General features: G+C 33.5%; 1 protein-coding gene across 1 annotated transcript in view; it reads right to left on the bottom strand.

Moving 5' to 3' along the window:
• Positions 1–1,148: 1,148 nt before the first annotated feature.
• The window catches only part of LOC100370127 (nuclear receptor ROR-beta-like), a 40,300-nt gene continuing 25,240 nt past the window's right edge, over positions 1,149–16,208 (bottom strand). Inside the window, exons 2-8 of the mRNA XM_002739224.4 lie at positions 8,952–9,034; positions 8,668–8,809; positions 7,721–7,932; positions 7,044–7,152; positions 6,162–6,290; positions 5,339–5,605; positions 1,149–4,910 (exon numbers count right to left, since the gene is read on the bottom strand). Coding sequence (XP_002739270.2) covers positions 4,609–4,910; positions 5,339–5,605; positions 6,162–6,290; positions 7,044–7,152; positions 7,721–7,932; positions 8,668–8,809; positions 8,952–9,034 — 1,244 coding nt within the window. The 3' untranslated portion in view covers positions 1,149–4,608. The remainder of the gene's footprint in view (positions 4,911–5,338; positions 5,606–6,161; positions 6,291–7,043; positions 7,153–7,720; positions 7,933–8,667; positions 8,810–8,951; positions 9,035–16,208) is intronic.

Below are 16,208 nucleotides of genomic sequence, written 5' to 3'. Positions count from 1 at the left end.
CAAATTAGCAACGAGGCTTTGCACTGAGGTTTGAAAATTTATTGTATAAGTCAGGAAACATTAAAATTTGGAAGGCAAGAAAGTTGGTTGAAAAATGGCTAACAAAAATATGTAACTCGTCTGCAAAGTGTGTATATTCATGAACGCCATTTCTAAAATTGTTTTGTCTAAATTCAGTGCTCCAATATTTTAGAATTTGTTGTCAAACCAACAGATTTTATTATTTTTCATGATCACAATCACAATAATCTTTGGGAGGTGTTCTGCATCTAGTGCAAAGAGAGAATGTATTAAACTTTGAAGATCAAACACTTTTAAGTAGTGTAGTAGAAGATATAGAACCCAAACGCCCTCAAGTGATTGGCCAGAGAGATGTTGTTTCTGAGGACTGAATACTAGTCTTAGTAAATGTTTTTACTGATAAAATAAATCGGTTCAACTTGCAGTATTTGCAATCTTGCCACCTAAATTATCTGATGGGTAGATGAAGTTTGTTAACAATGCATACTTCATGCTGGGAGTTTGCATCAAGCACAACTCTTATACATTTTCATTTTACTTCTGGAGACTTCAAGATCCTTCCAAACATATTGTTTTTACCAGCATGCAGTGTTCAATTTCATGATCATGGTCAATTTTAAAATCACAGTTTTTCGAATCTAGATGAATAAAACTCACAATCAAGTACGAGTCTCATCTTCCAACACCCCGGCATCACTTTTTTAGTAAATTATGTTTTCACACAACTATGGCCTAAATCTTCTCCCAGTTCAATCACGCAATGATGAACGTGGAGACAAATTCTATGCATGTTTCGAATTTGTTTCTCTTTAGGGCAGAGGTTGGTTGGTTTGTCTTTTCCAAATATACCACATAATTTTTTTTTAATAATAGCATATGAGAATTGATATGTGTTTTTATCATTGTAATATAAATTTTTATCAAATTGTAGATCAACTTTAGTATTGAGAGTATTGGTAATAAACTTTAAGTCAATTTGTATTATTTAAAGCGGGGAGTCGTCACCTGCGCATGCGTCAGATAGCCATAGCGTGTCATCATTTACAAACAAGTGTCTACCCATGAGTCTTTGCATTTTTAGTGCGTTTTGTTATCATTGCTCGACACATTCAAGCAAGTACTACAAATGTATTTCACTACTACTTTATTAACCTAAATCATGAAAGCCCCAACAAAAATAAGTCAAGTTAATGAACACAATGCAAATTGTGAAAAGCCAAGGAGACATCCATAAAAAGCAGTAGGTAGCCAGACACCTGAATGATCATAATAAAACTACTACAAATACACAGCGCCCCCACACTCAAAATATTTAAAAATATTCACTTATATATATTTATATATATATATATATCATATCTATATATACTGGAAAATTAATTAATACAGGGCAAATCCAGTAGTAAAACAAACTGAGAACCAGTAACTGAATTTCAATACACAAGGGGAGGGAAACACTAAATGTATCAGACTTTTGATATGCCTTTGTCTTGCCTTGAAGTTTACAACAGAACACTGCCTAGCAGCAAAAAAAAACAACCAAAACACAGGCACTACGTCAACCTTCAAGTCAAGTTAATTAAAAATAATTCCAACGACAGCAGCTCTCCGAATATAGTTGAACAGTCGTCTGACAATGAAACATGAAATCAAAATAAGAAACAAATGATACAGTAAGTGATATATCAAATTATCAAGGTATTACATCTCTACATATGGTAATCAACTCGTGCATATGCAAATTAATTATAACTTTTTAACCAATGGTTGCAGGAATTTGTGATCACATCACATTAATATGCAAATCTCTCTTGGTTAAGTATATCGATAATCCTGTTCAATTTAGAAGCTGCGTAAGCTTTCATGTAAATGTATCATAGACAATAAGTGCTAACCACTGCTGAAAAAATGTAAGACAACATGGACAAGTTTTTTTGTGTTTTTTTAAATATTTTGTGCCACCTATCCACCATCCACAGCCTTTAACTCATTAGTTTGTATATTGATAATATATCATCAATTGAAATTAACAAGGATTTGTGTATGCTAGGAATTAATAATGAATTTGGTCACATTTTATTAAAAGATATTCATGATCATTTGACTTATCAGGAAAGCAGCGGAAAAGAATATACACATACTAAAACAACGGGATAACTTGTCATAATTATCATTCATCAACTTTGCATTCAGTATAGTCCGTCCTCAACTGTAAATTTATCCGAAATCTACAGTCATTGTCTTTTGCTGAAGTCATTCCAGTATTATTTCACAAACACCTGCTAGATGCTCCTACAGTTGGCCATACATGCTTGTGTATAGCACACACGATAAAACCACAGATGTTGACTCTATTAATGCAAGAGAATCTGTGCATTAAATTATTGGGCAACTTGGGATCATGTAACTTTCAAAATGTTCTATTATAAATTTATCATGGAAAAAAAAGAACTAACCACTAATAAGCCAAATGCATTCAAGCTCTACAAGATTCGTCTTATTAAAATACTCTTTGTATAAATGAACACAAATTCTACTTTAAGTTTTTTCGAATTTGGCCAATTTCAAGTGCAGAGAGCAGAGAAGGAGTATGTAATTTCACTCATGCTATCATCGCCCCCATGGTACCTCTCTTCAAGGATACGACCATGGAATAAATAAATAAATAAATATGACAAGGATATAATTAACATACAGAAGAGTCACACAAGCGGTAATAAATATGCAAGTTTCAATACTGTTGTGAAATCATACAAACATTACTTCATGAAAGCACTTTTGTTTTTTTTACAAATTCACTTACAAGATGTAATTTGTAAATTATCTCTGGTGCAGTAGCCTGCAGTTTTGACCTGTAACGTTTCCAAGAGAGAAGAACACAAGTACCGGTAATGTATTAAGACACTTGTGTTTTGAAGCCATGATATAATAGTAAATGACTACACACAATGTGATTCCTAATACTGACTGAATGCTTATGATTCAATGAATTCATCAACTGAATACTGTAAAAGGATTAATTATTAACTAGGTTTTAATTTTGCTTATTTCGCCGACTAGAAAATGCGCTAAATTAAAACCAAGTGAATATGTAAAATTGAGCATAGAACACATCATCTAATGATAAAACCATGAATTTAAAACCCACTGAATATGCCTGAAATGGTAAATCAGTGAAATTTATACGCAGTGAAAATTAGTCATTTTACAGTATTAAAAGCGCATTACTAAGAAAGAAAAAAAAAAAAAAGAGTTCTCAGTTTAGCTTGGTTTACTTACACTAAACCATCCCACATTTCAGGCATAATGATTAGCATGAACTAATCATCAAAGTTTGACTTTGCTATTATTACTTACATGTCATTTAAAAAACAAGGAAAAAAAAAAAAAAAAAAAAAAACAGTGAAAAAAACATATGGAAGAGTTCTCAAGAATTTGAAAAATCCTTTTTCAATCAATATACAAATATTTGTATATGGTAAAATTTGGAAAATATACTATTTGTACTAATTCAACTTGAGCATGCACAACAGATTCTTATCCCAATCTATTTTGTCCTCGTCCAGAATGTCTCGGGATATAGGTTTGTTCCTCGGTATAGAATTTTTGTACAGAAATGTAGTAAAAGTGGTGCTAGCCTTGCTAGAGTTGGACACATTGGCTATGGCTAAAAAGACAGCATTTTAAATCACTGTCGCATATCCTGTAATTGGCATCAATAATAATATATTAATATATTCTAGTTGGATTGTGTTTTACACACCCAACACTGTGATGGCTGGACGCTGATTAGAGTGGCAACCTATTGGGGCTCTAGCATGAACTATATTGGCTAGAACCGCACTGAAAGTGTATGGACATCAGAATTGTCACTACAGACAGGTCAGATTATTACGAACAAAGGCACAAGCAGCTCATGGTCACCTGTTGTTGTTAAAATTACCTTCCAAAAGTAATGAATCAAACGATATTATTAGATTGTTCAAGGTTATTCACTCGCTGCATTACAAACCGAACATTTGTGGGATATGTACATATCAACTGTGTTTAATTCTTCGTATTCAACTATATAGAGTTATGAAGGTTTGATATGTTCCCACTTTAGTAGTGATTTCGCAGCAATGAATACTATCAATTACTCCAGCATGGACCTTCAAAATATGTTTGCGCAGTCAATGAAGCCAACATTCTTCCTCCTTTAAATGATACACCACCGAATAAAAAACAAAACTGGTAAAAGGCGGGGAGGAAATATACTACAAAATAGGCATAATCACTGTACAGCTGTAATTGGGGAGGGGCACATGTTTTTATCGTCTAATCTATAGACTGCAAGACAATATATGTACAATCTATGAATATACAGCTTCGCTGATATATTTGCATAATGACAGCAGGCTTTGTGGAGATGCGAACATCACACATTGATTTATGGGTTAAACTCAGAAGGCGGTTGTAACATGAATAAAGAAAGAGACATCAGCGACTCAATGCTATAGTTGTCATTTCAAATGTAACAGAGTGTTATTCCATCCATAAAGTATGTTGCATGAATCTTTTATTCACCAGATGTTTGTTCAGCTACACTTATGAAGGGTATTCTTTCTTAATTCGTAAATCGGTTGGACTACCGGTAGGTTCCTCGGTTGGCAAATCATAGACTTCCACGTATAACGGTGGCATTGGCAGATCTGGACTCCCTATTTTCATCTTGACAACGTGTTGATTGTGAAGTTCATTTAGCGAGCGGAGTTCTGGAAGGCGTAGAAGTAGTTTGGCAAAAGTATGTGATGAGCTTGAGTGGTTACGTAACGTTTCCACCTTCAGCGCTGTGAGAAGTTTGCTTTGAATCATCGACACTGAGCGTGGATCTTCAAGTCCAGGCCGATCTGAGAACCAAATAACATAGCAAGACACTTGTAAATTTTCACAGTCAAACTAATTGTAATTGTGTATCTAACTTTAAACACAAATCCAGCCTCATATGAATAATGATTACAAATATTTGACAAATATTAAGTGTATCAAGTTCTTCATCTAATTAGCCACACAGAACAGGTCCATGTCAATCAAACCACATTTGTACACAACACTGATCCATATTCCCAAGTATAAACGCTATATTTTGACAACAAAATGCATAAATGTTCTATTAACTATACACTTGCACTATTTAGGTGCTTTGCAATGTTATTGTTGTTGATAATCATTGAAAAGTACTAAGCACTGAACAATCTGAACTTGAGGATTGTGGTACTTTTATAACGCAAACTGGTTTTTGCTTCTTAGCTAAACAAATATAGAAAAACGAACTTACCATCACTACACAATACTATTGCAGATAGTAAAGCAGCTTCACTGGTGGTGAGATCAAAAGAATGAAGCTCCCGGGCAAACTTAAACAAGCCTTCCACCAGCTCTTCTGGCATAATTGACAGCATCATATTGCGTGGTATCTTGTGACCAGTATTCAGTGTGAACGCATTGTATAGCACTAGTTCAACACAATCTTGTATTGTAAGGATTTCAAATAAACCAGCTTTAACTAACACTAACTGGTCTTGATGATCTAGGTGAATGAAACCTACGCCAGGCGAAAGGAGAATTGTTTATTACAATACAGTTTTCTTCAATATAACCACAAATTGGCAAAATAATGTATTAGCTTTTTTAGTAGGACATCGCCAATAGAGATGCATTGGAGTCAAATAACTGTTTGGTGCAAAGTACACTAACACTGACCCAATGATTCAAATAACAACATGTATCGTAAAATCTGTATTAGAAGCCGCATCTCTAATAGAAGTCGCACACATTCTTTTTGAACAATTGAGAAGCAAACATTCACAATTTCTCATATGTGTACATGCTCTAATAGAAGCCGCTGCTTCTAATACAGATTTTACAGTACTTGTAATAGAGTTGACACAGTGTAAAGGCTACTGAGATTAAAAATGCATATATAAGTACAAGCAAAAGTTCCTTGTTCTCCCTGTTTCACCTCCTACCTCCTCAAAACACAATATGTTCTGCGTCAGAGTTATTTTTGCCATGGTGTACAGCAATTTTATCAACTGTTGTCAATGATTTTACAACTGTAACTTGTTGCTATCTCGATAGTTGATGGAAGCTAAACTTACCTGGCACTTTCTTACAGAAAGTTATAAGCCTTTTGATATACTGTGATAAATTATCTCCTACAAGACTCCACAATTTCACCTTATCTTCTTCGTTCATACTCGGCGGCTGATGTGGTGATGCAAACATCTCTGAACAAAAAGAAAATTATAACAAATTTTTAGGTTTGTTTTTGAAAAACTGATACGAAGTCCAACCTAGCACTGATTCTAAATAAATTGAATGAACGAATGAATGATTGAATGAATGAAATGAATATTCAGGATGCAACACAAACTACAAATACATATTTTCTTCAGAGTCGAACCTTTTGCTATGTAGCCAAGGTCCACAAATTCTGTCATTACCTCATTCTTTTAATCAAGTGTCTATTAAAGTGTGTCATCTTTGGCAATTGGATATCCCGCTATTTTGTTTTATGTTCATTGCCATACGCTGTGCCATACACTGATTGGGCGTATGTTTTACACAGGCATATCCAATCAAATTGATCTATTTTACTGATGTCACACTCGAATCACATACAGGTTTGTGAGGAAGTCAAGTTAGCGAAACATGCGATATTCAGGTTTGTGTTCTGGATTTATACTCTTGTTTGAATTCAAAGGGATCTTCAGCTCCTGTCAATCCCTACATTGTACGTCTTTGGCACAGTTCAGCACTGTTAATGGATTGACATATCAAATATAGAAAGATTTGCTAATTATATGCGATATATTGAAAGCACCATCACCAACTTTTGCATATAGCACAGGGTTATTTCATTGCAGATGTGGGGTCAACGTTCAATTCAGCTGGGACGTCAACTGGGTCAAATTTCAATTCGGCTAGACTTACCTGGCTGGGACGTCGATAGGGTCAAATTTCAATTCAGCTAGACTTACCTGGCTTTTCAAACTTGCCTACTCTTGGACTCTGCACTGTGGTGTCTGGTATGGAATCTGTCAGATAATGTTTCTTGTATTTTAACGATTCCCATTCTCCATTCCGACACTGCAAGAATGACAACAATGAAAATTAAGTTTCAGAGAAAACCGCTAGGTAATGATTTCTACATTTTTTTCTCACCCAGAACATAATTGATTTGTTGTAAAATGCAAGCGAGGGTATTTGTATATATCACGGGAGATACCGGTAATGATTTCTTCTAAAGTAGATTATTTTGCACATGGTATAGGATTTAACATAAAATAATGTTTCGGCATAGCTGTATTCATCTGATGAAATGGCGAAAATACGATTAATGGCAATACGAAAATACGATTAATGCTGATATGAAAATACGATTAATGGCGATACAAAAATACGATTAATGGCGATACGAAAATATGATTAATGGCAATACGAAAATACAATTAATGGCGATACAAAAATAAGATTACCCTGAATTTATCTACTACATGAATACATACAGGTAATTAGGTGTGCACATGCACTACTGAAATGTAATATCAAACCAAATTACTTAAAAATTGCTCAAAAATAATCAAAGATCATACCATAATATGAATAATAAAAATACAATTTAAACTCAAAAGTTTATAGATGTAGAAAAACATACGTATGCTTTTGCTGTGTCTCTGTGAGCTTTTGCAACATCTGCAATTATTACTTCAATTTCAGGATCAACAACTGGGCTTGGAGGTGAATCAATTGGATGCTCGCTTGAGTCTGCAGCTGATTCCTTGATGGAGGCTTCCGAAATGCTGACCAATGGGAAATCTGCATAGTCCGTCTCTTTTTGTTTATTTGGAATTCGTCCGATACGCACGGCTGAAATCAATACAGTATTCATTGTGATGCGGGTTTATTATCACAAAAACTGGTGCATATCATGCAAAAAAAATGTTCAAATGTTCTAAGAGATAGAATGAATAATATTTATCACCAACGTAAAATACACAAAATGATCTACTCATTCTATTCTATAGTATAGACTTGATTTCGCCACCAGAAACGTTTGGAAATTGATAGTTTGAGGGCTTTCACATAGATACTGTATACCACCTAACTATTTTTAATATTTTGATAATTTTTATAATTTGATACCAATTGTTAAGACAAAATTTTCGGAAAAATCACTAAAACTTTGAAATGTTCAATGCCACAAAATTTCAAGGTTTTCTTTGACTGGGAAAATTCACAATAATTTCTCTCTTGTGAAATTTAAGCAGTTTACAATGAATGTGCAAGCTAGAGAATGCCAAACCCAAAAGTTTGTCACCTTTAAAAAAATAAATCCATTTTTAAAGACATGAAAGCTGATAAAAAATTACATCCATCCCAAATCAATAAATAGAGTATAAAAAAATACTTTAAAAAATGTACGAAATCTTGCAACAAAATATTGGTGAGAAAAAATTTTCAAATCCATAAAAGTCACTGAGACTCCCTGGCAGGAAAAATCTTTTCAAATACATCTCACTATACCTATCATGATCTCTTTGCTTTCTGGAAAATTGTTCATCGCATTTGAAATGAAATCAAGTGTACCAATCAGCCATTTACCTTCTTTGGACATTCCTAATTCAATACATTTTTTGTACCGACATGATGGACATCGATTCCTTTTCGTCCTATCAACTTCGCATTTACCACCTCGGATACAGACATATTCTTTTTGTCGCCGAAGACAACGACGGAAAAATCCCTGTTTGCAAAAAAAAAAAAAAAAAACATGTACATATTACAAAGCATACAAAATTCAATGCTCAGTAGTTTATTTGCCAACCTATTGTAAGCTCAATGCATCATGAGTAAGCACAGTGCATCGTGGGTAAAAAATATCTAACCTTGCAGCCTTCGCATGATATAATTCCATAGTGTACTCCAGACGATTTGTCGCCGCATATTCGACATTGAACACTGGGAAAATCTGGGGGAAAAAAATGAAACTTTAATTTTTATAAAGTGTACATTTCACATTCAAAAACATGAGAATTCATTATAATTTTAATAATCAATTGACAAGCGCCCTCTCGCAGCTATATTGAAAAACCTTTCTAAACCTGCACACATTCAATAGCGCCCTCTATTGCCTGAAAATAAATGCACAAGTCTGGTCAAAAAATAATCAGGTGCATAACCTTTTCACCACCAGAATTTCTCGTCCAAATTTTTCTGCACTTTTTTCTTATATTCTTCAATATTTCTGAAAATGAACCCTAATTTTGGAGTAGATGGAATTAAATTTCAGGAACTGGCGGTGAAAAGGTTAAACATAGTCAGGTTGATCACAAAAAAATCCTCTCTAGGTCCTGCAACCACAAATATATAAAAAGCTCCTTTCTCACAACTACTCCAGCTTCACAACACAAGAGTACCACCTCGATCAGAGCCCCCCTGAAAACATTCCTAACATGAAACATAAAGTACATCAAGTCAGCATTACTGAAGCAAGTGATTGGTCTCTAGGGTGAGATATAACAGGCACACGGAGTTCAATTATCTAGAGCTAACAGAAACTGATAGCAACCCCCATTGATATATGGACCATACTTAGAATATGACAAATGTTTCCAGCCAAGCCGGCAACGTAATGTAACCTGGAATCACATACAGTTCACTGACTCATTGCAAAGATTAAGAGTTGAACAATTTGCATTCAAAAGTAGTGTTCAATCCACAATGAGTTATAAGATATGCTAGCAGCTCATTATTCATGAACACAATCTTGGATCATTTCCGTAATTAATTGCCATAGAGCAATATGACGACATTTTTAATTTGACGAAAACAATCGTGTTTTATGCAGTTTGAAACTTGCTTGCATGAGTGTTAATGTCCTCTGGGCGACAACATTTTGTAGTATTAATTTCATACCCACTATTCCTCGATTGACGTACCACATATGACTTGAATTATCCAATGGGTGTTCTAGAATCCACGTCATTATATGATGGTAAAGAGATCAAAGTACTGACAATGCTGAATATGCAAATTAAAATACGTACATGTGTACAGCAACAATTTGATTGGCCAAAACATCCCAATTCACATCCATGGTTTACAAAGACCATGCAAGTCAATGTACATGTGTATGTGTCATTCATGACTATAACAGCATGTACACCCTTAGATGTACTTTGCCATAGAATCAACAAACTATACTGCATAGTCACATTTTGACTCAATATATCAATAAGTGTGGCCATGTGGCAGAGAAGGGTGGCATTTTCTCTAGATAATAAATTGCCATGTACGCCACTGAATGATTCCACAGCCGTGTTTGCTTTATAAGAGGTGCATCTGCAATAGAGGCACATACAATGTATAAACCAAAAATCGCATTCGTTGTATAGTGAATCATTAAAACATTACCTATCTTGCCTATATATACAAAACACCTGTATAATTTAAGTAAACGCATGCGCTATTAATGGAGAAAATACAGTATTGAATGAATGATACTTGTACCCTGCAACAAAGCCATGTACGTTATAAATTACTTATAAACCTAAATATGAATACAGTTGGGGTTATAAATGGGTTTGTTGACTCCAGTGTAAAGTACATTTATTAAATTCAAGCTAGTACCGGGGTATATCATAATAATTTTGTATGTGTGTACCAGCAATAATTGAATATGCATGTATTTATACTAATGCAGTGTTAAATGGAATTCCCGTAAGAGAATTAAGCTAAAATAGCTACAGTCAGTGAATTTTGAACTATGACACATCAAGCTTCCAGGGGGGGAATGTTATTTATAGACATTTTTGCATAATACTAACATGCCCATACAATTTGCATAGTATTTATAAAGAGATATAAGAAATGTAAAATACTGTACAGTTAAGAATGTAACAGTAAATATGACTCAAGGCTGTAGAGCTGTTGAACAATACTTGAGTTTGGATAAATGTTTTGAACACTGAGCTGTAAATCTGACGTCAAGTGACGTCAATTGTTACGCTGGAAAACAGGAAGCATGTGTGGTTGTATAAAGTTGAAAAAAATAAAAGACAAAGGGCAATAAATTTATATACCTTCATTGGTAATAACTTAGAATTATAATCAATTGTACTTGTGCTGGCGATGTTCATGCATATTAATTTGTTGTTGCCATTTCAGAACGTACATGTACGTATCACGTGATACCCTGCAGTGACGAACAAATCGGTTGTCCTTTGATGACCTTTAAGAATGAGAGGTGCGAGAGTAAACATAATGCGTCTCACTGTGCAGTATTTTTAGGAAAGATTGAAAAAGAGGTTATTCTTATATTAAATGCAGGGTAAATGTAATGTTATCAATTAACACGCTACAATGACGTGCTGAATATAAACGAACAAATTAACATAAATTGTACAACAACAAAACAAGTAAACATTTAATGTTTTTTTCTATTAAGTCATATAAATAATTCAATTTTCAAACATAAAAATTGTCAGTTGACTATTCTTGTCCCCCATAAATTACATCTCGATCACTATATACATAAAACGCAGAGCTGTGAACAATTTATAAAATCATTGATGTGCAAGACGAAATAGAAAAAAGGTCACTTGTACATGAAAGTCACGAATAGTTCAGGTCGTCTCCTCATGATCACTTTAGCAAACATAGACCTGATTGGATTGTCACAACAAAGTACACATCACAGAGAATAAAAGACTAAGTCCTGATTGGACTAGTATATGAACAGACATGTATACAGACACGACCGCACTGTATGAATCAGCCAAGGGGAGGTTAAATCGAGGTCACTTCGACATTTGCCCTATATATTACTTTCAAAGGTTATACAAACCTAATCACCTCTATTTCTCTCACCCGGATCTTTAGTCAAGCCCTCGGCTTATATGCATTTTAGATAAAAAAAAAAAATTCTGTTTTTAGTTGACAAAAATAAATATCTTGAGTATGATACATTTACAGAGACTGAACCAATATTGAGTTAATAATTATTTTGTTTTTAATAAATTAAAACATGCCTAGGATGCTTATTGTGACAGTTTGGGAGATCCCAGTTTTAATTACAGCTTTGAATAACATATTGTGGTGACTGTGTTTAAAAACTTCCTTTCAATGTACAAAATGTATGCACCACGCCATATGCTCTCATTATACAGAGAATCAATGTTTAGAAAACAAACATTTTTATTTTTCCTCAACACCGTGTTTCTTTTCCCCATACACAGCAATCAATAGTATTTGCGTTCATTCCATGGGATATGTGACTAGACATCCATCAATGTGATTGGTGTTAATTAGAAATAGCACTGATTTTAAATTCGTCTTGTCACCCACGCATGAATTCCCGGCTGTCACTAGACACCAATTTGCAAGCAGCAGTAATTCCACAAACACAAGCAGTGGAAAAATATTAAAAGGTGAAATATAGGTCAGCGAAGCATTCTGTGTACATTGACACAATGTACACTATGAATGCACTCTGAATCTCGCAGAGAAAGGGTTGTATTGAGTACAGCTGCATCTAAAGGGCTGTGAATAAAGCGGTGCACTAGACTGGAAGTAATTATTTCACAGCAAAAAAATCTGAAACACAAGTAATAAAAAAATAATTCAAAATTTCATTATAATTTATCATTATAATTTATCATAGACATACTTTAATAGTACTTATTAAATCTAAATAAATTGTAGCAAATGTAACCCAAAAAAAAACATGCAGAAATATAAGTATTAGGTAAGAGACGACTTGAACAGTGGGGGAGGGGAGTAAAAGGATGTGTATTTTAAGGGGGCAATTTAACAACTCATGGTTGCTAACTAGATATGATTTATGTTTTGTTTTTTTCAGTACTTTGCTCAGAGTTGCTAACAGTGATAGCAATATAGAGTGCACATCAATTCTACAAGCATTGAAATCATAGATATTTCTTTCCTCTAGCATAATGTCTCAAAGCACATGTAAATCGTTCTCTGTATTTATAACGCAGCACTGTCTAGACAGTTAAAATTCAGAATAATTATAGTTGGAGACATTTTCAGAAAAACCATTCAATGTGGGTAAGTTGGCAAGTTGTTGAGGGTTATGTACATATGTAAGATATTAACTTTTTCACCACCAGTTCCCTCTTTTTCGTCCGAAATTCACAAAATAGTTCTGTTTATAGTCTGCACTTTCTTGCAGAAGATTGAGACAAAAATAGCCAAATTTTTCAAGTAAAAACTGCAAAATGATTCAAATTTAGTGTGTTGGCTCCAAAACTATGTTTTTTTTTACAGAAATATCGAAAAATATAAGAAAAATTTGGGCGAGAAAGTCTGGTGGTGAAAAGGTCAAACCACATTAAATTTTCGCAGAAACATCAATATTCTAAAATGATGTCATTTGCATCACAAAATCTAATGAATAATTCATGAGATTCTAATCAAGTAAACAGACTGTCGAGTTCCTTTTGATTCGCAAACAAATCACTCAAACGCCGCAACAATTGCATTAAAGCAGTTGGGGCGTTGAAAACATGTTGATCATTTGTGCATTTTACCTTGCATCTGATTTGTCAGTATGGTTACTGCTTAGTACAATATTTGATAAATTGACACAATTCTGATCAAATCTATTGAGAGATTAGAGAGGCCATTACTGCTAACCCAGTAAAATCAATGGCTATGTTGATAGCGCAATAAATGCATTTTTCTATGCTGCACGGTGTCACAATACAAGTCTAACAAGACCAACCAAATAAAGAAATGTAGACGGTATTCCAATACAAGTACATGTTTGTCTTATCTCACTACTTCCGCCACACATAACTTCATTATACATTTGGTTTTAAATAATAAAATGCATTACAACCTTGCATACAAATTTTTCCTTGATCCCCCAAACAACTCAACAGCAGAACGATCCATTTTTAAATATTACAACAGTTTGCAAAGGCGGGATTTGGACAAATTTACATAAACAAAATTTCCATACTAAACTGTCGTACGATTCCTATAATATTTTTTAACATTATGCATACCATGTGCATTCTTTTTGAACATACCACGTAGTGACTTGGAGTAAAAAATATTGTCATTTTGTTTATTTTTACTTTATCATGTTATAAGAAAAAAATGAATTAACAATATGGGGTCACCGTACTCAGTTCAGAGTAAATCAATCAATAAATTACAGTAAAAAGAGCATGCTTTATCTGTTTTTTTTAGGGCATTTTACGATATTATTCATATACCTGTATATGAAAATTGTCTTTAATTATTTCAACTTTGCATTTATAATAAAACAAATCACTGTAAATTAAAACAAGCAGCCTCTCGGCTGAGATAGCTCTGCTGTTAGCAATACACATTTCAATTAAAGAACAGAAGATATCATTAGAAAATGAACAATATGCATAGTATCAATGCAATGCGACTTGCTGTTTTTAACAAGAATTCAAAAATATCATTTTTCACCAGAAATGATTGTGATTTTTAACAAGAAGTTGAAAATATCACTTTTTACCAAAAAGTATTCACCAAAATTAGAGAATTGAAGATATGATCATGAAATGAACAAACCTCAGAGAGGTCTACCCAAGGTACATATACACCAAGTATCAAAGCATTCAGGCTTGTAGTTTTCAAGAAGAAGTCGAAAAAGTAAAACATTGACACTGACGCCGGAATGTTTTAAATAAAACCTATACAACGCCTGAATTAGAGTATGTATGTACGCTGTAGTTTGACACCAAACACATGATGGTATATAATTAACCTCTGACCTCTACAACATTTGGCATTGAGGTGCATTTTTAAATAAAACCTTTATAACGCCTGAATTAGAGTATGTATGTACGCTGTAGTTTGATACCAAACACATGATGGTATATAATTGAACTCTGACCTCTACAATATTTGGCATTGAGGTGCATATACTTTGATGTAGAATAGGAATTTTTTTTATTGCAACAATTTTGAAAATAAATGTATCATGATGGTTTAAAAGCAATAAAATGTTTACAATTAAAAACCCTAAAGAGAAAACAAAATATAAAATGCCAAAATGGGTAAATACTGTAATTTCAGGAATTTATAGCAATTGTGAGGACAACATTTCGCGTAAGTCACCGACACTTCCTGTCGTGAAAAATGTCATGATGTTCACTGACTTGCGAAATTCACTAAAATTTGACTCTCAGGAAAATTGAAAACAGTTTGTAAATGTAAATCAAAATCACTGAAAATTGCTATACAAAATTGACCCAATGATAGTAGATATCATTTAACACATTTATACATTGAGAATTCCAATCACACAATGAACTTTACCCTCATAGCATGCTATCACAGTCATGCACTTTGAGTTACCACTTCACATCAGAGGTCACAGCAGGAGAGTCTGGGCAAATGACAAATATATCATATATGTAAATATATTCTTGACCTTAGTTGCAAGGACTACAGATCACCACATGCATGTACAGTAGATCACAAAGATATGTAAAAACTGTTCAATATATATTATCAGCTTGTACATTAGAACCAGCTGTAGTACCCATGTAACATTCAAAGAAGTGTCAAACTGCAGAAATTGTAACTGATACACTATGCAACAACAATATACCTACTTGTAGCTCAATAATCAGAGCATGACCTCTAAAGTTTTTAATCTAGGCTAAGCTTTATAACTAGTATACAGTACAGTACTACTTGTACATAGAAACAAATCTTTAACATAATGCAGAAGGTGAAACATTTACAGTGTTTAATTTCAGTGGATTTATTGTTGCAGGTATACTGTAAAATACTTCAACTGAAATTCATTTTTGCTGAAAAATTTTTTTGAATGTTTTGTATAAAAATTTATTTTCCCCGATTTTTGACGACTTGAATGTAAAATATAGGAAAAAATGTATATTCGCTGGATTTTATTTTCATAAATATATTATTTAAATTAATTCCAAGTGAAAATAAGGTATTTTAAAGTATTCACTAGTTTGTGAAGAAAACAATACATTTTATTCTTCAATATTCACTGGGTTTTAATTTAGAGCATTTAACTGCCAATGAAATAAGCGAAAATAAAACCCAGTAAATTAAGCAATATATACCCCTAGTAGTACACATATTTTGAGCTAGTCACATTGTTT

Source organism: Saccoglossus kowalevskii, chromosome 1, assembly GCF_978046115.1.
Source record: "Saccoglossus kowalevskii chromosome 1, keSacKowa6.1, whole genome shotgun sequence".
NCBI lineage: Eukaryota > Metazoa > Hemichordata > Enteropneusta > Harrimaniidae > Saccoglossus > Saccoglossus kowalevskii.
This window is presented reverse-complemented; position numbering and strand designations above follow the sequence as displayed.